The 26,725-nt window shown below is 45.2% G+C and overlaps 1 protein-coding gene across 1 annotated transcript in view; it reads left to right on the forward strand.

Annotated features, from left to right (window-relative positions):
• The window catches only part of LOC126252381 (tRNA dimethylallyltransferase-like), a 587,735-nt gene extending 562,001 nt beyond the window's left edge, over nucleotides 1-25,734 (forward strand). The window contains exon 5 of the mRNA XM_049953272.1: nucleotides 22,196-25,734. Coding sequence (XP_049809229.1) covers nucleotides 22,196-22,966 — 771 coding nt within the window. The 3' untranslated portion in view covers nucleotides 22,967-25,734. The remainder of the gene's footprint in view (nucleotides 1-22,195) is intronic.
• Nucleotides 25,735-26,725: the final 991 nt, after the last annotated feature.

Genomic DNA, 26,725 nt, shown 5'->3' on the forward strand with positions numbered 1-26,725 from the left:
GATCATACTGGAAGAAATAATTCGATTAATCATACAGGATCATCTTCCTTCGACCTTCGAAGTGCACTACCAAAACACGGCCTCCACTCCAGAGGACAGACGGACTCTACCACCCACGAGTGCTACCAATCGACTCATCGATTTGCGAGCTCCCAGCAATTCCACGTAATTAGGTCTTTAGCGAATCACAATCACGAGCAGATTGTAGACTTTTTAACTGGCCATTTCCTGCTCCCAATAGCAGGGCTTCTGTAAAGTGCTGCTATCTGTCAGAACTTCCAGAAGTTTTTTCTTCAAAAGTATCGTATCTCACTGGTCATCACTGGGAAATCACTTGCCCTTAAAATCAGTGTAGTCATCTCCGAACGTCAGCATTGTGGTGGATTAGGGGAGACCTGTCTATCACCCCTCCCCCCCCCCCACCGCTGCAAAAGGACACTGACCAAGGTGACTACAATACCAAACATGGATGGCTAGGAAATATGTTCAGGGCTAGCACACTTGGGTGGCCTAGAAAAGATATGTTCAGGCCTAGCACAAATGAGTGGCCAGGAAAAGATGTGTTACAACATGGATTACGGCAGTATTTCTTGACTTCCAGCAAAGCATTTGACTCAGTACTACACCATCAATGTTTGTTGTTCATCATTTATATTTTAGTAAAGATCAACACTAAACAACCTCTACGGCTAACAACCGCAGTTGTAACTCGGAGCTTGCTCCATACAAGGTTGACTACCTTTGAAAGTCAAACATGGAAGGAAATCTTTCAAGGAATAATCCACCGCTTGGCAATAACCAAGGAAGACTGCACTCGGATACGGTGGGCAGTCACCTGAAAGATAACTTGGATGAGTCGGAGCATCTGAAAATACCCAAAACGGACAGACGACCAAAACTCAAGACAGGAGAAATAAACTACATTGCGACACACAATATAAATTCCCTCATACAACCAGGCAAACTCAAAATTCTGACGGATGAAATGGATCGCAAGGGGATTCTCATAACCGGACTTCAAGAAATGAGAAATGCTGATCAGGAGCCGATAGAATCACAAGGATATAGGATTTATAAGGGAATACCAGGGAAAAGAGTCATGAAACAGTGTCCACAATTTGGAACAGGATTCGTGGTGAGTCTGAAAATAATAGAGTCCATAATAGAATTTAAAGCACAATCTCCCAGGCTCTCAACATTAACTCTAAAAGCTGCAAATAAAATGTACACAATAATAAATGCCCATGCCCCGACAAATGAGAAAAATAATAAAAAAGAACACAGAGAAGAGGTAGAAAAATTTTGGGAGCTCTTAGATCAAACGACGAATAACATTAATAAAAATCACATCAAAATTTTAATTGGAGACTTCAATGCCCAGTTAGGAAGGGAAAAGAGATATAGAGACATAATAGGGAAATGGACAGCACAAAGAAGAACAAACAAAAATGGCATAAGACTAGCGGAATTTTGCAGAAACCATGACATGATCTCAAAGTCGACGTATTTTAAGAGAAGACCAAGTAAACTAAAAACTTGGAAACATCCAGACTGGAAAAAAGGAGAATGGCAACTGGACCATGTCTGCATGGATAAGAATTACCACAAGGAAATTTACAATGTGAAAGTACTGAGAGGGACAGATACCGGATCAGATCATTACATGATAAAAATTAAAATTAAATTAACCCCATTAGCAAAGAAAAAATCCCACCAGAAGAAGAAGAGAACCTATGACCCTCATAAACTGATACAAAATGAGGATTATGTAGCACAAACCATGGATATAAAAATAACAGATGATCTGGAAGAAATAATTCCCAAATTGAAACAAATAGCTGAACAAGTTGCCCCTATAAATCCAAGGAAAAAACACCAGTGGTGGAACGATGAATGTGATGAAGCAGTGTTGGATCGACACCAAGCCTGGTTAAGGCATCAAAATGAAAAAACAGAAAAATCATATTTGGAACTCACAAAACAAAGGAAGACAACACAAAAAATAATAAGGAGAGTTAAACGTCAGTACCAAAAAGATATACTTCTAATGATAGAAACAAATAGTGAAAAAACAAACTCAAGAGACTATTACAAAATATTTGGCAGACAATTACAAAGATATGATCCTCCAACATTAATGTTAAAAGATAAAGATAATAACCTAGCCCATAGCAATAGTAAAAATACAGAAATTCTAGCAGAAACATTTAACAAGTTACTAAATTGTGAAGATCCCCCAGAACTTCTTCAGATAAACACAGAAACCCCAATTAAAACACCAGCAGAAAATATAAATCCACCTACAATTAATGAGGTCTACAGAGCTTTGAAAGAACTCAAAAACTACAAAGCAAGTGGAGAAGATCAAACGTTTGCTGAACTTTGGAAATATGCAGCAGAACCAGTAAAGATAGCATTACACCAATGCATATTAAAAATCTGGAATGAAGAGAAATTACCAGAAAATTGGACTACTGCTATAATACATCCATTACATAAGAAAGGGGAAAAATCAAATCCAGACAACTATAGAGGAATTTCCCTTTTGGACTGCACGTATAAGATCATGTCAAGAATACTATACAACCGCTGTAAAGATCAACTAGAACTGGAACTGGGAGAATATCAAGGAGGATTTAGATCCTGGAGAAGCTGCCCAGAACAGATAATCACCTTGAAGTTAGTTATGGATGTCTACAAAAGAAGGCAAAAACAACTAGTCATAACCTTTGTAGATTTCAAAAAGGCATATGATTGCATCCATAGATCTTCAATGATGAAAATATTAAGGAATTTTGGACTTCATCCTAAATTAATAAAAATGATACAGTTAACCTTAACAAACACCAAATCCAAAGTAAAATTTAGAGGAGAAATATCTGAACCATTTACGATTAAAACAGGGTTGAGACAGGGAGATTGTTTATCACCATTGCTATTCAATTGTGCTCTTGAATATGTAATGAGAGAATGGTACAAGGAAAATCCTATGAATATTAAAATTGGAACTAAGAAAGATAAAATAAACCTAAATTGCTTGGGATTTGCTGATGACCTAGCATTACTAGCTAATAATATTCAGGAAGCCACGAAACAAATAACAAGCTTACAAAATATAGCACAAAAATTAGGACTCCAGATATCATTTGAAAAGACTGAAATAATGGTAACGGATCCACTTGTAATAGATCACATCACAGTGAATAATAGGGAAATTAAAATAGTGAAACAATTTAAATACCTGGGTGAAATTATAACACATAAATTGGACGAGAAACCTGCATGGCGAGCAAGAACTAATAAAATGATAAAAGCTCAAAAACTAACATGGTCTACGTACAATAAAAAATGTCTATCAATTAAAACAAAATTAAAACATTACAAGACGGTGGTTCAACCAGAGGTTACATACGGAAGTGAAACTCTTTTTAAAGTCACCCAGAAAAACAGAATTGACAAAATTTTAAAAGTAGAGAGAAGAATTGCTAGAACATGCATAAATAAGAAATATCAAAAAGCTGGGCAATGGCGGATAGTTCCAAATGAAGTGGTATACAGAGAACTGGAGCCCATCACTGATACTATACGAAAGAAAAGGATCTCTTTTTGTGGTCACATTCTGAGGACACCAGAAACCAGATTATCAAGAAAAATTATTGAGAAACTCTGGAAATTGAAACAACAAGGAGGATGGCTTAAGGAAATAAGAGAGGATATGGAAGAACTGGAAATAACTCTGGATGATTTGCAGAACAAAATGCCAAATTTAAAGAAGTTGAGGGACACAGAAATAAGATTTAAACCAAAAATTGACAAACGACATACAATGAAAAGGGTATTTACAGATAAGGAACGACGAAAAGCATCGGAACGAATGAAGAGATACTGGGCCACTCGGAAGGGGAAAATACCAAAGAAGAGGACCAGAAATGATTGACTGAAGTGGTCCAATGAGGCCGTAAAAGCAGAAGAAGAAGAAAGATCAAGATGGTGACACAAGGTGTAGCTTCCTATGTTTATATTAGTAGCCAGCATCTCTCCCCATTAAAAAATAAAGAAAACTCTTATATAATTTTTGAATAACAAAACAAGTACTAACAGATAGGAGCATTCCTTCTACTAAAGAATTCACGAAAATGTTGCTTAAATTCGTGTCTCTCTTTTCTGCGTCTTAACTTCACATGAACGAACGATCACTTAATAACCACATTGAAATTGCGGAAGTTATAGCATTCAAATCCTCGTAAGATACAGGTCAGATTATTACAATCATACCTCACAACGTAACTTTTTGTTTACGGGCATGACGAAAGGGAAGGATTATGTGAAAATGTGTATCTCAGTAGCTACAAATACTCTAACAAGTTTTCGACAAAAACATAATATGATGAGACAAAACATTATGACCACGTGATTAACTGCTTGTTGGTCCATCTTCAAAACGCAGTACAGCAGCGATTCTGCGAAGTCTGGATTCGACAATTCTGAAGTAGGTTTCCGAAGTACAAGCTTACGGACTGGTAGTTTGTAGGCGCGGAGGTAGCGTCCCAGATGTGTTCATTGGACTCAGACCGGGCTAAATTAATGGACCAGACACCAGTGTGAGTTCGCTGTAAAGCTCCAGAAACCAACTTAGCACATTTATGGCGTTGTCGTACGGAGAATTTTCGTATTGGATGATGCTATCGCCTTTGGGAAGGTCTCAGGCATGGAATGATGTGTTTGACCTACAATAATGTTAACGTAGTCCACAGGTGTCATGCTGCCTTATATTACTACCACCTGTCCTATGGAATCCCACGTGAATGACCCTGCCCTCGCAACCCTGCGTCAGTGGCGCGTTCCATGTTTTGAGCAGCCGTTCTCTTGGACGACGGTGTATCCGGACACGACCGTCGACCAGATGCAACAAGAAACGTGCGTAATCCGACCAGGCGACACGTGTCAGATGATCCACTGATCCGCGGTCCAATCTCATTGATGAGTCAACATATGAATACGTAGTGGTTTTCTACCGTGGATCCTTCTCTGAAACATTTTTGCTTTCACCATCATTGTACACTGTTGCCAGATTTGCTACAAATCAACGCTTGTCTTGCTTTGCAGAGCGGACAAGCCTCTGATCTGCCCGTTCTGTCATGAAGCGTTTATATCCAACACATTGGTCTACTCATCGTTTCACAGTCCCTCACCCACTTTCCGAAGACGAACAGCCGACCAGCATCGCCGTTTTCGAGATGCTCGTCCCCAGCAGCCGCGCTATAGCACTCTGTCCTTTGCCAAAATCGCTTATGTCAGTCGATTTCCCCATTTGTGGCGCATATCGTTGCTGGAATAATTCACCATTTGCCTCTTACTCTCGTTACCGTGTCACGTGCCCACAACGCCACAAGGCGGCATTCAGTCTCGAGATCCAAACTCTTTGGCTCACCAGTGTATATTGCCCTTTCCAAATGTAAGAAGCAAAAAGAAAGAAAGCTGATCTCAGTTTACAAATCGAAATGGCTGATGATTAATTTTGTCATATTAAAGTTGAAAAGTACAGTGTAGTGTCGAGTCAGCAGATTGTAGAACATTAGACCGTCCAGAGCAAACCGTTCAAAATGGTTCAAATGGCTCTGAGCACTATGGGACTCAACTGCTGTGGTCATAAGTCCCCTAGAACTTAGAACTACTTAAACCTAACTAACCTAAGGACAGCACACAACACCCAGCCATCACGAGGCAGAGAAAATCCCTGACCCCGCCGGGAATCGAACCCGGGAACCCGGGCGTGGGAAGCGAGAACGCTACCGCACGACCACGAGATGCGGGCCAGAGCAAACCGTCCTTCCGCTCAGCACGACTATTAGGTGGTTTCCTACACGAAGCTTTTCCGTCCTAAATAATTTGGCATTTCACTAAACGATCGTGGAGCAAGCTTTAAAACGGTATGGCACAGTACTCTTCCATCTGAGGCAATATAACACTGTTAGTTGGGTTTTGGCTGCTTCGTACCACTGCAGCCGTCCGAAGCTGACCTCGTCACAGGCTAACCAGAGACTGACAATGCTCTTTCTACGCTGCTAGGAAAGAAGCACCAAAAACGTTAGTACACCTCTGTCTCGTGATAGAAGACCCAAATTCAAAATGCAATGGTATTTCTCCCGCAAGAAATCACATTAATTGCACAATTGAAACCCAGTTTCATAACGACATGCACAATATTTGTAATAAAGTATAAAAACAGTAAACTGAGATGTTATTAATGAAAATAGTAACATACACAAAACTTAATATACAATCATGTCAACAAAAAGTTACATGGAAAATTAGTTAACAATAATAGACAATGTCATATAAATACATGTGTGTACTGCTCTTACTTTACATCGCCATTGTCCCAGCAGAATGTCCTGTAAAACTGGAATGTCATGGCGTTAACAATCGCATTTCCTGAGGACCAGCTATTATGACCTTACCAACTCTTCCACATCCTTACGTTGTCCGCTTTGACGTCGATAAGGTACACTGAAACTTTTGTTCACTATTCGACTTCGTTTGACAGTACGCATTGATAGAACTTACTGTAACACCGAACTTTAAGGTTATACAATAAAGCGTTACTGGCACTAAGAGCTAATATTTCTTTGCAATATTAAGTCACTGTCCTACTTCTACTTATCTTAGCAAAATGGAATCATTGGGCCACCGTTTCTGGGTGATAAAATTTTTGCTAGAGTTAATGTATAGAGCTCGTTGAAGACTCTTCAGGTAGTGACATATGAAGTCTCAGACGAGTTTACAGTGCAGACGAATGAGTCGTCACTTTGTAAGCGTGCGGACGTGGAATCAGTGATCCACAGAAATCCATGCTCAGCGACAGCACGACTCAGCTTTCTGTAATTGCACGATAGAAAGTGAAGTCAGTCACCTGTAGTGCATGACTGACTCACTGCTATGCTGCCTACGTATTGGTGGATTTTTTTGTCGCTCAGTGATTCCTCCGGCAGTGAGAGTCCTTTCAGTAAACCGTGGTGTCCGGTAGGTCCAGCTAATACCAGGAGGTGACCACCTTCTTTGCACTTCGGAAGAAATTTGGTCAAGCTTTATGTTTCGGACACTTTTTTGCCACCACTAACTTCACAATGGCATATATTGCGTAAAATATTCTGTACCATTTCTGAAGAGTCTGTTCTGAGGCATGACTGGTGAAGTCCACCATGATATCTATACTAGACAGATTATGGTACACTACTTGACAGTTGATAAGGAACAGAAAGCTTATTGGACAGGAATAATCACAGTGAAAGATGGATGGCATATGAATGGTAAGGATTTCACCACATGGGATAGAAGGATGACAGACATAAATAACATTCGTGTTTGACCGAGGTCAGATTCCAAACATAAATATCGATATCGGACTCTCAGTAAGCAGTATGCCCTCCTCGGGCACTAATGCATTTTTTGCACCTGTTATTCATGCTGGCTACCAAACTGTTGAGGAGTCCTTCGGGATCCTCTCTCAGGGGCGTTTTCAGTTCTTGCACGGTTCGGGGAGAAGCTGTTCAAATGTGTGTGAATTCCTAAGGGACGAAACTGCTGAGGTCATCGCTCCCTAGACTTACACACTACTTAAACTAACATACGCTAAGGACAACACACACACCCATGCCCAAGCCCCTTGCATGTCCAGGGGTTCGAATAGGCCAGAGGTATTCCTGCCTGTCGTAAGAGGCGACTAAAAGGAGTCTCACACCTTTCGGACTTAATGTGATGGTCCCCTGTCGGGTTTGAACTCCATTCTTCAACATTTTCCCAAAGAGCGAGCCAATTGGGGAAGGGCACCTTACATGGTACATTGTGTCCATCATGCATTGAGATCTTTAGCCCACTTTCTCATTGTCGCATTTCAGTGCCGCTCATTCTCCATCTCTTGGGCGAGGATACCTTCCTGGGAGCATTTTCCACCATGCACTTTCGCTTTCTGCGTCGACGATGACCATGGGCTTCTTTGCACCTGATATCCAGCACGGTAGCCAGTCTGTTGCTGTGGTGGGGCCGCCATGTACCCTGTCGGTTGTAGCCCCCTGACCACACAGGGATCGCTCTGCTGATGCCTGCGCCGTTAACTCCCCACGTATGCCAATGGATAGATGCCCCGGGGGCATCGGGACTCCTGGCAATGGCCATCCTGCCAGGTGGCCTTTGCTGCAGCTGGGTGGCGACCGTGGGGAGGACCCCTGGTTGGAGTGGGTGGCATCAGGGCAGATGACACGCAATGAAATGTAGTCCATCATCTCTTGCTGGTGGTGAAACACCAGCAGTCTGTAAGCGTTCATGAGCTCAATTCAACGCACAGAAGTATGACCCCAAATCGTTCCCCCTCCCTGGCCACACCATGGGAAGAATGTCAGACTAAGGATGGCAGCGGATCTTATTCGCCCCAGTACTTTGTATGTTCGAGAGCTGATGGGGAATGTTTCATGAGAATGAAGCCTCAGTTTTTTGTTGAGCATTTAGAGGACAAGTTTGGGGAGGTGGAGAGCTTGTCCAAAATGAGATCTGGGTCAGTCTTGGTCAAAACAGCATCCTCTGCCCAGTCACAGGCGTTACTCGCTTGTGACAAGCTGGGGAATGTTTCTGTAACCATCACGCCCCATAAGAGCTTAAGGGAATCATATTTCATAGGGATCTTCTTTTGCAGTCTGACAATGAGCTGCGCGCCAATTTAGAGTGGCGAGGTGTGCATTTAATCTGGCGTGTCTACCAGGGTCCAAGGGATATCGGGTTGCCACCAGTGCCTCCATATTGGCCTTTTAGGGTGATACATGCCCAAGAAGATCAAGGCGATGGTCTATCGCTTTGATGTAAATCCCTATATGCCTCCCCTGATGCGTTGGTTTAAGAGCTGGAAGTTTGGCCATATGTCTTCCTGCTGTACTTCCAGCATCACATGTCGAGATTGCGGACGCCCATCACATCCCAATACACCATGTGCCCCGGCACCCATCTGTGTCAGCTGCGGAGAGCACTATTCGCCTTGCTCGCCAGACTGCAGGAGTCTCCACAAAGAAAGGAAAATCATGGAGTACAAGACCCTGGACCGACTGACCTACACTGAGGCCAAGAGAAAATTTGAACGCCTGCATCCTGTGCATATGACATCGTCTTATTCCGCCGTTACAACAGTTCTGGCACCATCAGCTCCGCCAACCCCAGTCACCTCTCAGAGCCAGAAGACTACACCTGCCCCCTTGATGGTGGGGGGGTGGGGGGGGCGGCATTTCCCTCCCTGTTGCTCCTGCACCACCTGCTTCAGGAGCAACACCCTCCAACCATCAAGGACGTCTGTCCCCACTTCTAAGCTGGAGAAGCGTAAGTCTTCTTCGGATACTGAGCCAGTGAAGTCCTCCCAGCCAGAGAAACCCAAGGAGCAGCGTGAGAAACCCAAAAAGAAAACCCTTAAGACCAAGGAAATTGCGGTGGCACCCTCACCACTGCTTCCTAAAAGCTCTGTGTCTGAGGATAGGGTTGAGATTTTAGCGTCCGATGAGGACCTAGATCTCGCCAGACCCTCAAACACAATGGATATAGACTGCTCAGGCAATAAGTCGGTGGCAGCAGGTGACTCTGAGGCGTAAACTGCCTCATTGAATGTTCCATGCCTTCCCAGTCTCACGATGACGTCATCCTCCAGTGGTTTTTTTCCACTGCCTAGCTGAGCTGCGGCAACTGTGAAACTTTACACCTGCTATCTGCATTGCCCTCCAGGAAACCTGGTTCCCAGCAATGCGGACCCCTGCCCTCTGCAGCTATCAGAGATATTACAGAAACTGTAGCGACTATAATCGAGTGTCAGATGGAGTTTGCGTTTATGTCCTAAACTCGGTCTGTAGTGAACCTGTGCTCCTTCAAACCCCTCTTGAAGCTGTGGCTGTCAGAATAAGGACGACTCAGGAAATAACTGTCTGCAATGTATATCTTCCTCCAGATGGTGTAGTACACTTGAATGTATTAGCTGCACTGATTGATCAACTACCGAAACATTTCCTACTTTTTGGAGATTTTAAAGCCAATAACTTCTTGTGGGGTGGCTCCGTGCTTACTGGCCGAGGAAGAGATGTCGAAACTTTACTGTCTCAGTTCGACCTCTGCCTCTTAAATACTGGGGCAGCCACACATTTCAGTGTGGCTCATGGTAGTTACTCGGCCATTGATTTATCAATTTACAGCCCAGGACTTCTCTCATCTATCCACTGGAGAGCACATGACGACCTGTGTGGTAGTATCCACTTCCCCATCTTCCTGTCACTGCCCCATCGTCAGATCCACGGACGCCTGCCCAGATGGGCTTTAAACAAGGCGGACTGGGAAACTTTCAACTCTGCTGTCTCCGTTGAATCTCCACCACACGGTAACATCGATGTGACATCGTTGGCTACAACAACTGCTTCTGCTGCAGAAAACGCGATCCTCGCCCTTTAGGGCGCCCGAGGCATAAGGCAGTCCCATGGTGGTCATCGGAAGTCGCTAAGGCAATTAAGGAGCGTCGGCGAGCTCTACAGCGGCATAAGCAGCACCTTTCCCTGGAGCACCTCATAGCCTTTAAACGGCTCCGTTCCCGTGTTCGCCAGCTTATCGGACAACGGAAGAAGGAGTGTTGGGAGAGATACGTCCCGACCATTGGGTGCCATACGTCACCTTCCCAAGTCTGGGCAAAGATGAAATGTGTTTTCGGGTACGACCCCAACAGGTGTTCCCGGTGTTACCATAAATGGCGTGTTATCTACCGACGCCAAAGCAATTGCCGAGCACTTTGCTGAGCACTACGCTCGAGCCTCTGCGTCGGAGAATTACCCCCCAGCCTTTCGCACTCTCATTCACTGCACACCACAGTGAATCCTGTAACGCCCGATTTACAGAGTGGGAGCTCCCTAGTGCCCTTGCACATTGCCCTGACACAGCTCGTGGGCCTGATCGGATCCAAAGCCACTGATTAAACATCTCTCATCTGAGTACAAGCGACATGTCCTCGTCATCTTCAACCGGATCTGGAGCGATGGCGTCTTTCCATCGAAGTGGCTGGGGAGCACCATCATTCCGGTGCTCAAACCCAGTAAAAACCCGCTTGATGTGGATAGCTATATGCCCATCAGCCTCACCAACGTTATTTGTAAGCTGCTGGAATGTATGGTATGTTGGCTGTTAGGTTGGGTCCTGGAGTCACGTGGTCTACTGGCTCCATGTCAGAGCAGCTTCTGCCAGGATCGCTCTACCACTGATAATCTTGTGTCCCACGAGTCTGTCATCTGAACATCCTTTTCCAGATGGCAACATCTGGTTGCCATCTTTTTTGAGTTACGTAAAGCATATTACACGACCTGCTGACATAATATCCTTGCCACATTGTATGAGTGGGGTCTCAGGGGCCCGCTCCCGATTTTCATCCTAAACTTCCTGTCGCTCTGTACTTTCCCAGTTGATGCCTCTCATAGTCCCATCCATATCCAGGAGAATGGATTCCCGCAGGGTTCTGTATTGAGTGTCTCTCTATTCTTAGTGGCCATTAACAGTCTAGCAGCAGCTGTCAGGCCCTCCGTCTCACCTTCTCTGTATGCAGACGACTTCTGCATTTTGTACTGCTGCTGCAGTACTGGTGTTGCTGAGCGTCACCTACAGGGAGCCATCCACAAGGCGCAGTCATGGGCTCTAGTCCACGGCCTCCAGTTCAAAAATGGTTCAAATGGCTCTGAGCACTATGGGACTCAACTGCTGTGGTTATCATTCCCCTAGAACTTAGAACAACTTAAACCTAACTAACCTAAGGACATCACACACATCCATGCCCGAGGCAGGATTCGAACCTGCGACCGTAGCAGTCGCACGGTTCCGGACTGCGCGCCTAGAACCGCGAGACCACCGCGGCCGGCACGGCCTCCAGTTCTCAGCCGCAAAGTCGTGTGTTATGCGCTTCTGTCGGCGTCGTACCATTCATCCGGACCCAGAACTTTACATTCATGACGATCCACTCACTGTAGTGGAGACATATCGATTCTTTGGACTGGTTATCGACACTCGACTGACTTGGCTTCCTCATCCTCGTCAGCTTAAGCAGAAGTGCTGCAGCACCTCAATGCCCTCCGTTGCCTGAGCAACACCAATTGGGGTGCAGATCGCTCTACGCTGCTGCGGCTCTACAGGCCCTTGTCCAATCCCGAATTGACTATGGGAGTGTGGTTTATAGTTCGGCATCGCCCTCAGCGTTGCATATACTCGACCCTGTGCACCACTGCGTGGTTCGACTAGTGACAGGAGCTTTTAGGACGAGTCCGGTAACCAGCATACTGGTGGAGGCTGGGGTCCCTCCATTGCAGATCAGAAGTGCACAACTGCTCGCCAGTTATGTTGCACACATTCGTAGTTCCCCTGAGCATCCGAATTACCGTCTCCTTTTCCTGCCCGCGGCAGTCCATCTCCCGCATCGGCCGCCCAGGTCGGGGCTAACGATTGCGGTTTGCGTGCGGTCCCTTCTCTCCGAACTGGAGTCCTTCCCTTATCCACCTCTTCTTGCGGTCCGTTCACGCACGCCTCCGTGTGTACGCCTCTGCCGCAGCTTCGTCTGGACCTGTCATGTGGCCCTAAGGACTCCGTTAACCCTGCGGCTGTCCGCTGTCACTTCCTCTCGATTCTTGACGTGTTCCGGGGCTCTGAAGTGGTTTACACCGACGGCTCGGTGGCTGGTGGTCGCGTAGGCTTTGCCTACGTTCACGGCGGTCATATTGGACAGCATTCCTTACCCAATGGCTGCAGTGTATTCACTGCATAACTGATGGCCATTTCTCGTGCGCTTCAGTATCTCCGTTCATGCCCAGGGGAGTCTTTCCTTTTATGTACTGACTTCTTGAGCAGCCTGAAAACTATCGACCAGTGCTACCCTCGTCATCCTTTGGTAGCGTCCATCCAGGAGTCCATCTATGCCCTGGAACGGTCCAGTGGTTCAGTGATGTTCGTCTGGACCCCTGGTCACGTCGGAATCCCAGGAAATAAACTTGCTGACAGGCTGGCCAAACAGGCTACAAAATGGCTCTGAGCACTATGTGACATAACATCTGTGGTCATCAGTCCCCTAGAACTTAGAACTACTTAAACCTAACTAACCTAAGGGCATCACACACATCCATGCCCGAGGCAGGATTCGAACCTGCGACCGTAGCAGTCGCGGGGTTCCAGACTAAGCGCCGAGAACCGCTAGACCACCGCGGCCGGCAGGCTACACGGAAACCACTTCTGGAGATTGGCATCCCTGCAACTGACCTGCGTTCGTTATTACGCCGCAAGGCTTTTTCAGCTTTGGGAGACGGAATGGCAAAATATCAGTACGCACAACAGATTAAGAGCTATTAAGGAGACCACGAATGTGTGGAGGTCCTCGATAAGGGCCTCTCGCAGGGACTCTGTGGTTCTCTGCTGGCTCCTCATTGGTCATGCCTGGGCGACCCACGGCTACCTCCTGCGCCGTGAAGACCCCCACCTCAGTGTCGGTGCGGTGCCCGGTTGACAGTGGCCCATATTCTTCTGTTCTGTCCTTCTTTGGCTGACCTGCGACTTCACCTTCGGTTGTCTGACTCGTTATCATTGATTTTAGCAGACAACGCCTCATCGGCTGATTGGGTGTACGTTTCATCAGTGAGGTTGGGTTTTATCATTCGATCTTTTAGCGCATGTCCTTTGTTCCTCTGTGTCCTCCACCCTAGTGCTTTTAGGATGGAGGTTTTAATGTGTTGCAGGGTGGCTGGCTTTTCCTTTTTATTTTCGTGGCCGGCCAGCCACTGTAATCTGCTTCTTTGTTTTACTCTCTTCTAATTGTTTCTTGCATCTCTATGTTGTTTTCCTCTTTTGTTCCTTTTAGTGTTCGTCACCTTTCCTTCGTTCTTGTGGTCTTTGCTTTCTTTCTGTTCTGTATTATATGTCTCGTCTGTTTTACTCTCACACTTGTGGCATTGTGTTATTAGGAACAAGGGACCGATGACCTAGTAGTTTGGTCCCTTTCCCCCTCTTTTAAACCAATCGATAATCGACCCGTGCCCGATGGACTCGAATCTCCGGCGGATGGGGCGGCGCAATTCGTGACATGGCGCCTCTAACCGCGCGGCCACTCCGCGCGGCAGGAGCTGTTCGTTGAGAAACACGTCTGGCAAGAGCATCCCAGTCACGCTCTACGGCAGTGGTAGTCAACCTGCTCACTACCGCTAACTAATGGGCGCTCCAGTTTTCATGGTGAGCAGGAGGCGTTAGGGATTTTAAAAACATTTTTGTTAGATTCTCACAAAAGTTTATCGTTAAGTGTTTGGTAAGTAATTATTATTACTTTCTTTAACTTGCTGTAGCTCTACTTTATAAACTTTATAAAGTTACTACCCTGCTTTCTAAATTACGATTACCGAGGAACCAATGGGTAGTTAGAAAATTTTACTGCTAAAAGAGACACAAAAGTGAACGGTAGATAAAGAAGGTTGACTACCGCTGCACTATAGGGTTTAGGTTACGCAGACGATTCCATACGTTCAGTATTTTGACTTCCCAGTGTGTCCGACACCTGAGCGGTCCTGTGTGGACGGGCGTTGCCGTACATAAACAGAAAGTCGGGACATACAGCACCCTAAACAGACGTAGATGATCCATCCAAAATAATCCCCTGCCAATAGTGCTGTGCTGTAACGGTACCTCGCACGAAGATATGCTGCGTTGTTTGACTATTGTATGAGGTGCATTCAAGTTCTAAGGCCTCCGATTTTTTTTCTCCGGACTGGAAAGAGATAGAAACATGCGCATTGTTTTAAAATGAGGCCGCGTTCATTGTCAATACGACCCAGAGATGGCAGCACCGTACGGCAGATGGAATTTTACCGCCAGTGGCGAGAATGAGAACTGTTTTAAAGACTTAAAATGGCGACGTTTTCCTTACTTGAACAGCGTGCAATCATCCGTTTTCTGAATTTGCGTGGTGTGAAACCAATTGAAATTCATCGACAGTTGAAGGAGACATGTGGTGATGGAGTTATGGATGTGTCGAAAGTGCGTTCGTGGGTGCGACAGTTTAATGAAGGCAGAACATCGTGTGACAACAAACCGAAACAACCTCGGGCTCGCACAAGCCGGTCTGACGACATGATCGAGAAAGTGGAGAGAATTGTTTTGGGGGATCGCCGAATGACTGTTGAACAGATCGCCTCCAGAGTTGGCATTTCTGTGGGTTCTGTGCACACAATCCTGCATGACGACCTGAAAATGCGAAAAGTGTCATCCAGGTGAGTGCCACAAATGCTGACGGACGACCACATGGCTGCCCGTGTGGCATGTTGCCAAGCAATGTTGACGCGCAATGACAGCATGAATGGGACTTTCTTTTCGTCGGTTTTGACAATGGATGAGACGTGGATGCCATTTTTCAATCCAGAAACAAAGCGCCAGTCAGCTCAATGGAAGCACACAGATTCACAGCCACCAAAAAAATTTCGGGTAACCGCCAGTGCTGAAAAAATGATGGTGTCCATGTTCTGGGACAGCGAGGCCTAAATCCTTACCCATTGCGTTCCAAAGGGCACTACGGTAACAGGTGCATCCTACGAAAATGTTTTGAAGAACAAATTCCTTCCTGCACTGCAACAAAAACGTCCGGGAAGGGCTGCGCGTGTGCTGTTTCACCAAGACAACGCACCCGCACATCGAGCTAACGTTACGCAACAGTTTCTTCGTGATAACAACTTTGAATTGATTCCTCATGCTCCCTACTCACGTGACCTGGCTCCTAGTGACTTTTGGCTTTTTCCAACAATGAAAGACACTTTCCGTGGCCGCACATTCACCAGCCGTGCTGCTATTGCCTCAGCGATTTTCCAGTGGTCAAAACAGACTCCTAAAGAAGCCTTCGCCGCTGCCATGGAATCATGGCGTCAGCGTTGTGAAAAATGTGTACGTCTGCAGGGCGATTACGTCGAGAAGTAACGCCAGTTTCATCGATTTCGGGTGAGTAGTTAATTAGAAAAAAAATCGGAGGCCTTAGAACTTGAATGCACCTCGTACATCATGCCTGCTAACGCATTAACGCCAAGGGCATCCCCGACGACATTCACGAACATAATGTGGTGTGTAACGTGTTCCCTTCTCTCTCCACACTAACTGGTGGTCAGAATCATTTGCCACAATGAAGCGGGCTTCGTCAGAGAATATCACTCTGGACCGTTGTTGCTGACACCTACCAACGTGTTCCCTACACCAGCAAACTCTTTCTCGATGTTGGCGACGTTGAAGTGGGGTGCATCTAACAGGCTTTCGAGCATGTAAACCAGCCTAATTTAATCGTCGCGAAATGGTTTTGGCAGACACACGTGTCCCGGTAGCGGTTGCAAGGTCTGCAGCGATCTGCCTCGGAATGAGATGTCTGTTCCTTTTCGCCTCTAGGGCTACTAAGTATCGATTCTCTTGCGGTGTGGTGGTCCGTCTCGACCACTGGCAAGCTTTCGCATAACATTTCAACTTTCAGTGGCCTTTTTAATCACGAAATGACAGTCTTGGACACGTCCATCACTGTGGCTACAGTAGTGACACTGTGAAGGCTTCGAGCCGTCTAATCGCTGGTCCACGATCGTAAGCACTCAAATGATGTCTTGCAGACATATTGCCGTACCACTCGGAATGTTGCACTAATCGGTTCTACAACAACCTTAGTCAAACACCGTACGCTTGAACTGTCGAATACATACAGCGCGTTCGCAGATAGGCTTAGTTGCAGTTAAACGTCCCGCCATCTACATTTCCTTTTACTGTCACTGGTCGGTTGTTCGTAGAAATTGTTGGTTGTTCCGTAGCAACTGGCAGTTGTTTCTTAGCAAGAGTCAGTTGTTCTTTAGCAATTGACGAGCAGTGTAACAATGAACATTGAGAAAAAACCTGTTTCTCAAAGGCTGGTTAGACAGTCGACGATCTACTGCTGTTAGCGTGGTAGAGTCGCGTGCAGGTTCCCTCCAAGCTAAGTCGGTCAGAAACATTTCCTGTGTTTGTGTATCGTTTTCTGGTCGTAACCACACACTCTGATGTTGATACGCATTTCTGCCACAGAATGATCGAATGGGGTCAATGAAACTTCGAAAATTATCTCTCCTCGTAGCAGAAGATATGTATGGTACTGAAAAAATGAATATCGCCGTTTTCTTTTGGTTTGTAAGTTCTCATCTGCCTTTCTTTACATTGACGGGTGCGTTTGGTAATATCTGTAGATGGTTCAAAGGGCTGCGTTATTGACCAAACAAACTACGAGACAGAGCTAACCATCGCTTTTACACTACGGGCAAAGTGGTTCGGAATGCACACGGTTCCTTACCTGTCAACAAAGACACCGAAGGGATATGTTATTTTGTTGGGAAAAGGGAAACAAATGGCAGAAGAAGTAGCTAAGGAGGCTGACCACGAAATACAGTGACATGGGGTGACATCCCTTGCATGCTGTCACCTCGCTGCGATGTACAGTGCCATGCGTCAGAGGGAAACAAGGAGCTGAAGTTTTCTTAGGAACTCTGGGCGTTGAAGTCATGACCAATCCGAACGATCCTCCATTTCGTCCTCTGAGATGAGACAGAGTCTGTTAAAGCAACGTCGGACAGAGTCCTGCCGCATGGTGCACAGTTTCCGCCTACAGCGAGAAGATATACCGGTGTGTAGTGCTTCCAGTATATGACATCATATCTGAAACGTATTCACCGGATGTGTTTTAATATCGTGACAAGAGGACAGCAGCCAGTTTTCTGGCTGATCTGTCCTATATATTGTCTAACAGAGAAGTTGCCAAAGTGGCGATGAATAGAAAGACTTGCACTTAGGAGCATAAAAACGCTAGATGTGGCTTCCCAACTAGTTACGGCACACGATCATTTATAACAAAGAGAATACTGCGGTGCTTGTTTTACAAGCATCTGAACTTGATGGTTGATGTTTTCAAGGTCTTCAAACAAATCTTGTTTCTACGTAGGTCGTTCTTCTACCTTGAAATAAACTGTTTCTTTTATTACTAGCAGTTGTGTAATTTCACCCCCTTGGGCTTTGTGAAGCTGCATTATAACAAAACTTGTTATGGTTACAGTGTCAAAAACTAAAACATGACGGGTCCCTAATAAGAGTTCAGCGCAACAGTAGTAAGTATAGACATCAGTATCACAGATACAAAGTCCATATGTCAAAAAAAAGTGCAACCCTTACGAGGGCAACTGTACAACTTGAAACACACAACACGTCGCAACGTCATAAAAATCAAATAGGATACAAAGCCAACGAGCTTCGTAGCACAACCATATATACAGGTGTGCGCGTTTCTAGATAATCAGTTACACTAACTCATTTTATTGTATTATGTGTACTGGTACGGTAACAAAATCCCTATAATTGCTGTATTTTCTATTTAAATATGGGCTTCACATCTATGATAGTTGTGGCGCTTCCTACCATGGTTGTGTGTAATTATTATTTGGGAGGGCATGCTGTGTTGCTTTTTCACACACTGCTATGTGAATGCCAACATGCTCTAAGTATAACAAGTTTTGTTGTGATGTAGTTTGATAACGCCCAGAAGGGCGTAGTTAGTTAATTATTAATAATGAAATAAAATGTTTATCTCAAAGTAAAGGAACAGCCTACACAGAACAATGACTTTCTGAAAGAAACCTACTGCGACTTTGAACCCCTATACAAAAGTGACTATTCATTTTTTTAACCCATGTTCCTCTTGTTCGTGATTAGACAACTACATTTATCTGCTCAATTGCCTTAATATTTGTGTATTTTTACAGTACTCTTTCAAACAAAGCATCATATATCCAAGATGTACCGTTGTTTCGCTTAATGTATTTGTGTATAGATGTATGTCTCTGCCTCTCTGTGTGTAGCTGCCCATTTTTACCAGGGTTAATTATTGTTGATCGTATTTTAAATACGTTAACCTTATTCGTATAAGTACACTGGTGTGCAAAACTTGAGGGCGACAGGAACTTCCGGATGATGTGTCGCTGCTAAGTAACATAGCTCGATGAAACTAAAAATAACTGGTACAATATAGTACAGGAAAGAATATGCAGTGAGACGAACTGAATTGACATTTTTATTCAAAGATACACTACTGGCCATTAAAATTGCTACACCACGAAGATGACGTGCTACAGACGCGAAATTTAACCGACAGGAAGAAGATGCTGCGATATGCAAATGATTAGCGTTTCAGAGCATTCACACAAGGTTGGCGCCGGTGGCGACACGTACAACGTGCTGACATGAGGAAAGTTTACAACCGATTTCTCATACACAAACAGCAGTTGACCGGCGTTGCCTGGTGAAACGCTGTTGTGGTGCCCCGTGTAAGGAGGAGAAATGCGTACCATCACGTTTCCGACTTTGATAAAGGTCGGATTGTAGCCTATCGCGATTGCGGTTTATCGTATCGCGACATTGCTGCTCGCGTTGGTCGAGATCCAATGACTGTTAGCAGAATATGGAATCGGTGGGTTCAGTAGGGTAATACGGAACGCCGTGCTGGATCCCAACGGCCTCGTATCACTAGCAGTCGAGATGAGAGGCATCTTATCCGCATGGCTGTAACGGATCGTGCAGCCACGTTTCGATCCCTAAGTCAACAGATGGGGACGTTTGTAAGACAACAACCATATGCACGAACAATTCGACGACGTTTACAGCAGCATGGACTATCATCTCGGAGACCGTGGCTGCGGTTACCCTTGACGCTGCGATGGTGTACTCAACGACGAACCTGGGTGCACGAATGGCAAAACGTCATTTTGTCGGATGAATCCAGGTTCTGTTTACAGCATCTTGATGGTCACATCCGTATTTGGCGACATCGCGGTGAACGCACATTGGAAGCGTGTCTTCGTCATCGCCATACTGGCGTGTCACCCAGCGTGATGGTATGGGGTGCCATTGGTTACACGTCTCGGTCACCTCTTGTTCGCATTGACAGCACTTTGAACAGTGGACGTTACATTTCAGATGTGTTACGACCCGTCGCTCTACCCTTCAGAAATGGCTCTGAACACTATGGGACTTAACATCTTAGGTCATCAGTCCCCTAGAACTTAGAACTACTTAAACCTAACTAACCTAAGGACATCACACACATCCATGCCCGAGGCAGGATTAAAACCTGCGACCGTAGCAGTCCCGCGGTTCCGGACTGCAGCGCCTAGAACCGCACGGTCACCGCGGCCGGCGCTCTACCCTTCATTGGATCCCTGCGAAACCCTACATTTCGCAGGATAATGCACGACCGCATGTTGTAGGTTCTGTACGGGCCTTTCTGGATACAGAAAATGTTCGACTGCTGCCCTGGCCAGCACATTCTCCAGATCTCTCACCAACTGAAAAAGTCTGGTCAATGGTGCCCGAGCAACTGGCTCGTCACGATATTCCAGTCACTACTCTTGATGAACTGTGGTATCGTGTTGAAGTGCATGGGCAGCTGTACCTCTAGACGCCATCAAGCTCTGTTTGACTCAATGCTCAGGCGTATCAAGGCCGTTATTACGGCCAGAGGTGGTTGTTCTAGGTACTGATTTCTCATGATCTATGCACCCAAATTGCGTGAAAATGTAATCACATGTCAGTTCTAATATAATATATTTGTCCTATGAATACCCGTTTATCCTCTGCATTTCTTCTTGGTGTAGCAATTTTAATGGCCAGTAGTGTAATAGTGTCACTGAAGTCACCGCGATTTATGGTGGTCCCCTGGACATTACAAAAGGCGTGTGACCATCTGGAACGGCAGTGCATGCCCTGCGTCGTTCTTTCATTCTGATCATGTTGGTAAAGACTTCTTGTGGTAGGGCGTTCCGTTCCTGCACCAGCGCGGTTAATAACTGCTGGCCGTACTGAAATACGTCTCCCCATCGCATCCTACACGTGCTCGATGTGAATTAAGTTGGGGGAAAGAGCAGACCAGTCCATTCACCGAATATCCTGTTGTTCTAAAAGCTTCTCCACTTACAAAGTTCGATGTGGTCGCGCACTGACATTCATAAAAATGAATTCAGGACCGAATGGCCGGCCGCTGTGGACGAGCGGTTCTGGGCCCTTCAGTCCGGAACCGCGATGCTGCTACGGTCGCAGGTTCGAATCCTGCCTTGTGTATGGATGTGTGTGACGTCCTTAGCTTAGTTAGGTTTAAGTAGTTCAAAGTCTAGAGGACTGATGACCTCAGATGTTAAGTCCCATAGTGCTTAGAGCCATTTGAACCGAATGCACTACTGAACTAACGCACAAGGGGAAGGAGTACAGAGTGACAATAACTCTGACTGGTGAATGTGCCCATGTTCAAAAATTTGGAGATCAGTAAGCCCATACAGCATTAAGCATACCTTCACCATAAGCCTTATACCATCAAAACTATCATATTCGACAATTCCCGTGTGTACCTTATGTACCTTATATGACGAGAGGTGGGAACAGGTAATGCACCAGGAAATATTGTCGAACTTGATGGTTCTGGGGGTCCATGTGTTATGGTGTGGGATGGCATAGTGTTGCACAGACTTTGAATACGGTACACTCATCAGTCAGTGTTACTGTGACACGGTTCTCGTTCCCCATATGCGTCTTTTCAGGACTGCATTCGGGTTTAACTTCATTTCTATGGATAATAATGCGTGAATGCATTAAAAGAGGCAGGCGGAGAAGTTCTTGGAATGAGGTGATACCGGTGATTGGACTGGCCTGCCCGTTCGCGTGGCTTAATCCCGTAGAGGAGGAGTGGGGTTCGTTGAGGAGATGTCTCGCAGCACGTCCACATGCATCTACGACCGTTCAGCAGTTGTCAACGCCACCCTACCACAAGATCTCTTTACAACCCGAATGGCCAGAATGGAAGCACGTTGCAGAGCATGCATTTCCGTCCAGGGTGGTCGTATACCCGATTCAGAACCATGTCCTCCGTTTTCTAATGCCAACGGAACCATCGAACCATCGTTCGTCTCATTTCGTATTTCTCCTTGTTACCTTTTGTGCTATGCTGAAGCAATTCTTTCTTTTTACGGTCCTATTTTCATCGAGCTGTGTAGCACATCAAGCGAAAATTACTTACGTTCTTACGTTTTGCACACCGGTGTATTTCTTAGTGATGGGCCGGTGTTCTGAGGCAGTACGTGCGTTGCAGGTGCCGCCTGTGTACGCCGTGGACACGACGGACCCCGGCCGCTGGGAGGAGCTGGTGGCGGCGCCGGCCATGGCCATTGTGAACTCGCACCTGCGCGGGTTGCCGCCCCCGCAGGACCCGCTGCCCGTGGAGCCACCGCTCGCCCACCAGGAGGGCACCTTCCACTGCCCAGACTGCGACCGCGTCTTCGTGGGCACCTTCCAGTGGCAAATCCACCTGCGCTCCAAGAAGCACGCGCGCCGTGCCAAGAAGAAACCCACGCCGCTGCCGACCACAGCTCAAAAAGAGGGCACTGTAGAGGAGGGATTGTCAAGCCAGGACACCCCAGAACCTGTGCCAAAAGAGGACCCTCCACAAGAGACGTCGCCGAAGAAGGACCCTCCGGAAGAGACGATGCTGAAAGCGGGCTCTCCAGAAGAGATGGTTTCGAAACAGGACCACCCGGATGAGAGTCTGCGAGGGCAGGACCCTCCAGAGGAAATAAAGCTGAAAGAGGATGCTCCCGAGGAAGGGGTACCGAAAGAGAATCTACAGATGGAAAACTTCACGATGGAGGAGCCGCAGGAGGAAATGTTGCGTACTGAGGATGCTCCAGTCAGCGGCTCAGGTAGCGGACAACAGCGTCGAGGAGACGAAAATGAACCTGTTACTTCTGCAGGCGACCGTAAAAGTGGTGCCAACCTAGAAACAAAGCACCAGGTACAATGTGCCGAAGAGGGCAGTCCACCTTCAGGCACCATTAATGGTACAACTAGCCCAAAGCGAGAGTAAATGTGGACCAACAAGAGCAGCAGACAATGCCGACGTGTGCTGTCACCTTTTAAACAGCGCATTCCTTAGCCATATAAACCTTAGTTAACTTTAAATGCGCACATTTTAAGTTAGGATTTACAGTGACTGTTATTGACATCGAATGAAACAACGAGTTCTCTGTTACCAGTCACTGTTTATTTATATCGACGACAGGTTTCAAAGGTTTAAACCTTCATTATCAGGTGGATTTCCATTTGTTAGTATGACATGTGTCATGCTACAACACGCGCATACGTCATGCTAAAAAATGTAAATCCGTCTGATGATGGAGGTTTAAACTTTTGAAACAGATAAATAGTGACCGGAAACAGTAAACTTGTTGTTTCATTCGAAACCTTTGTTAATATTCAAGATCAGTCATAGCCTTCGTCTCAGCATCATAATGTTTTTACATTAGTGATATTGCAGAATAACGAATAAAACTTTCGTTGCATTTTCTCCATAAACAGGTCCCCAATCGGTTTACATTTCCAGGTTTCTTTCATTTTCCGTTCTTTTCCATCCATAACGAGGGAAGTATACATCCAATGCATTACCAGTTGTGCTCATCTGTTACACGATTGTAGTGCATACGTAGGTGTAGCACATGGTGCTCTAGTACGATGCGATTCTCAAGCGTTTTCGAGAAATCGAGATTCAAATTTCTTACGAGCCTTTTAAACGAGAGCGACAATCGTCTAGCAGCTGCGTTAGCGCAACCTGTTAAAGCGGTAAACTAGAAGTGTGCCTGACCTGCATTCGAGTCTCGCTATTTTTCCCCCTAATTATCTACCCAACACTTTTGTTGTCACAGCGAGTAATATTTCTGCGAAAAGGAACAATAATAATAATCACGTACATAGTGGTACATTCGTGGCGAGATACAATAATGAATCGTGATGAAATGAACATTTATTTATCGATTCATTCATGCACTTACTGAAAAGTTATCACAGTGAAGTCACTACATTTACGATTATTCTCAGTTACTGATTGGCCGACAGAACTTGGTGTGCGATCTGTCACAAAAGCATGAAAAGTGTAGTACAGACTAGCACACTTAACACAGTGGTGCAGTTGTCCACTGCAGAGGACAGCTGTTATGTCATTTCTTTGGCGTTTTCAGTCACTCCTGAGACTGCAAATGCACGCAGGGCACAGAACTAATAGGGAGTATCCCCTGGAGACGACTGCGTGCACTTGCAACGTCAGAATTTATTAAAAACGTCAAAGAAACGATACTACGGCTGTGCACTGCCGTAGAAAACTGCACCAAGAGCTTAATGAGTGCCACTTTCTGAAACATAAATTTGGTTTTCAATAATGACAGCGGAAAACACACGTCATTAACTTTTTATAGAATAGCCATCCACAAATTATTTTCGACACAAACCTTGCCTGTTTGGACATAGGTACAAGTGCCGGATCTCTCAACTGATGCAGTACCAGGAAGTGAAGAAATCTTTGCCTGATGAAATTTCTCCCTGTCCTGCGACAGTACAGAAGCAGTCTGCAGTAATTTGAGGAAATTTTTGGCTTGCGTAGCCAAGTATACGTCCCAAGACAGCCTCAGTGGTGCCATAATTATACATCGCCCAGTTGCACCACAGTGATTATCATTAATATTATTGTTGTTTCCCGCAGAAATATGATTCGTTGTAACGATACCAGAGTTTAGTGGAAGATAGCAAAAATGACGCGACTCGAATGCACTGCGGACAAACTTATGGCCTGCCTCCTTCATCGGCGGAGCTATCGCCGCTTCTAGACGGCTGGCGCTTTGGAATGGCGTCCATCACCTCCGTAAAAACTTTGCACATCGATTTCTCGAAAACGCTTGACAAGCGCCAAAACCTTTCGATGTAAACTTGTCTTGTAAGCTGTCCATTTCCTGTTATGTCTTTACCCATTTCGGTTCATCGGGTAGCACAATTCACCAAATGGCTCTGGCCCATGAATGGCAGGCAGCCAGCTGAGTTCCTGCGTTGGAAGAAATATTGCATGTTAATTGCAATGTAAGAGAGACGGTGGCACACGCTTCCTCGTCGCCAGCCAAAATTCGATATTCTTTACTAAGTTTTAAGCTTCTGGATTAAGCGTCCGTCAAATACAAACGTTAATTTCGGCGGTAGCTTTGGTATTCCTCTCAATGAGAGGAAGACCTCGAAATTAGTGATGCAACATTATCATGTCTGAGTACGTACTTCATATTTCGCTTTCCTCCAGTTCATAATACGGTGTCATGTTGAACCTGAATACTCAATGCGAAACAAGAAGCAACACTTGAGCGTAACGAATACATATGCTCTTCCTGCTATTAGACGACCAACAATCTCACATACATTTTCATCCCAACTGTGCAACGGTGTTAACTCATTTGTCTGTCTTCCATAACCATTTCTGTTCGTAACAATGAAGGTTTGCATAGCCCGCCTCAAACCTCTTTCTATGACTCAGTCACCTCTTTTACTTTTCATACACCTGTACCATATTCATCTATTTTAGGTTTTAAGTTCCTACATCCAGGTCAAGCAGGATTTATTCAGTGTTTCTTCGTTGAGACGAGTCTCACAAATTGTACCAAAAAGTTCATGATGGAGTGAGGCTCCCAGCGTTGAAAACACGCCATTGGCGGAAATACCTGAGAACGATAGCCATATATTTGCACTACTTATTTTTTTAGCAAAAGACTTGAATAACGAAGATAAAGACTGTAGTTGTAATCAAAGACTGTATTTTTTAATAAAACTTGAAGCAGCAAATACATTGTTTTTATTATTGATCAAAATACCAATTTTATGTTGCCTCTGAGTCTTTGCGAATGACTTCTAACCCTAAGAACAAAATACCCCTGTGACATCATCCTCATCCTAGTAGTACATAGCTCTCGTTGCACATTGTGCATTGCTCGCCTGGGCACATGCAATAAACTTCCATAGAATCGTTTCTGACTGCAGGCCAAGTTATTTTGTAGAATGAGGTATCAGTGTGTTGGCCACTATTGAAATTGGTCTTCATTAGGGCATTTATTTAGATTACCACTTGCGGTAGAGATCCAAACGTTGATTCATTGTTTCACGATATGATGCCGACTGTCATCTGGAGAGGTTTATCGAAAATGACTCCGGCCACAAAAACCTACGAACTTACGCTATTAATAAAATCCTGAATGAGATTATAAAGAAAATGCTAAACCATGAAGAAAAAAATCAGCATAGGGCGCAATTTACACCATACAGGACTGAAGATGAAGCAAAAAACAATTAATGACTCATATTAATACAGCTACATCACAGCAGAAAAAAAGTATTTTCGATATCGCCTCTAACTACGGTGGATGACACTTATATATTAAGGTGAAAACTCGGGAGGGGCGCTGAAACTATTTATATTGCCTGCCACTTTCTTACCGTATAAATCTTAAATATACGAGGTGTTTTGAAAAAAAAATAACGGAATTCTTTGAATAATTGTAGTTATTCTTTTACATCAATGTTACCGCCTTCAAAATAGTCCCAATTACACTCTATACGCTAATGCAAGCGCTTTCTTTCAATGCCCGAAACACTTCTGGAACACAATCGTTGGGATTGCAATCCCTCAACGATGCGTTTTTAATTTCATCTATGCTCTTAACGATGTAGAGGCTTATCTCACTAGGGGTAAGATAGATACTGCTTACAGGAAAATTAAAGAGACCTTTGGAGAAAAGAGAACCACTTGTATGAATATCAAGAG

The sequence above is a fragment of the Schistocerca nitens genome, chromosome 4 (genome assembly GCF_023898315.1).
Source record: "Schistocerca nitens isolate TAMUIC-IGC-003100 chromosome 4, iqSchNite1.1, whole genome shotgun sequence".
In the NCBI taxonomy this organism is placed as follows: Eukaryota; Metazoa; Arthropoda; class Insecta; order Orthoptera; family Acrididae; genus Schistocerca; species Schistocerca nitens.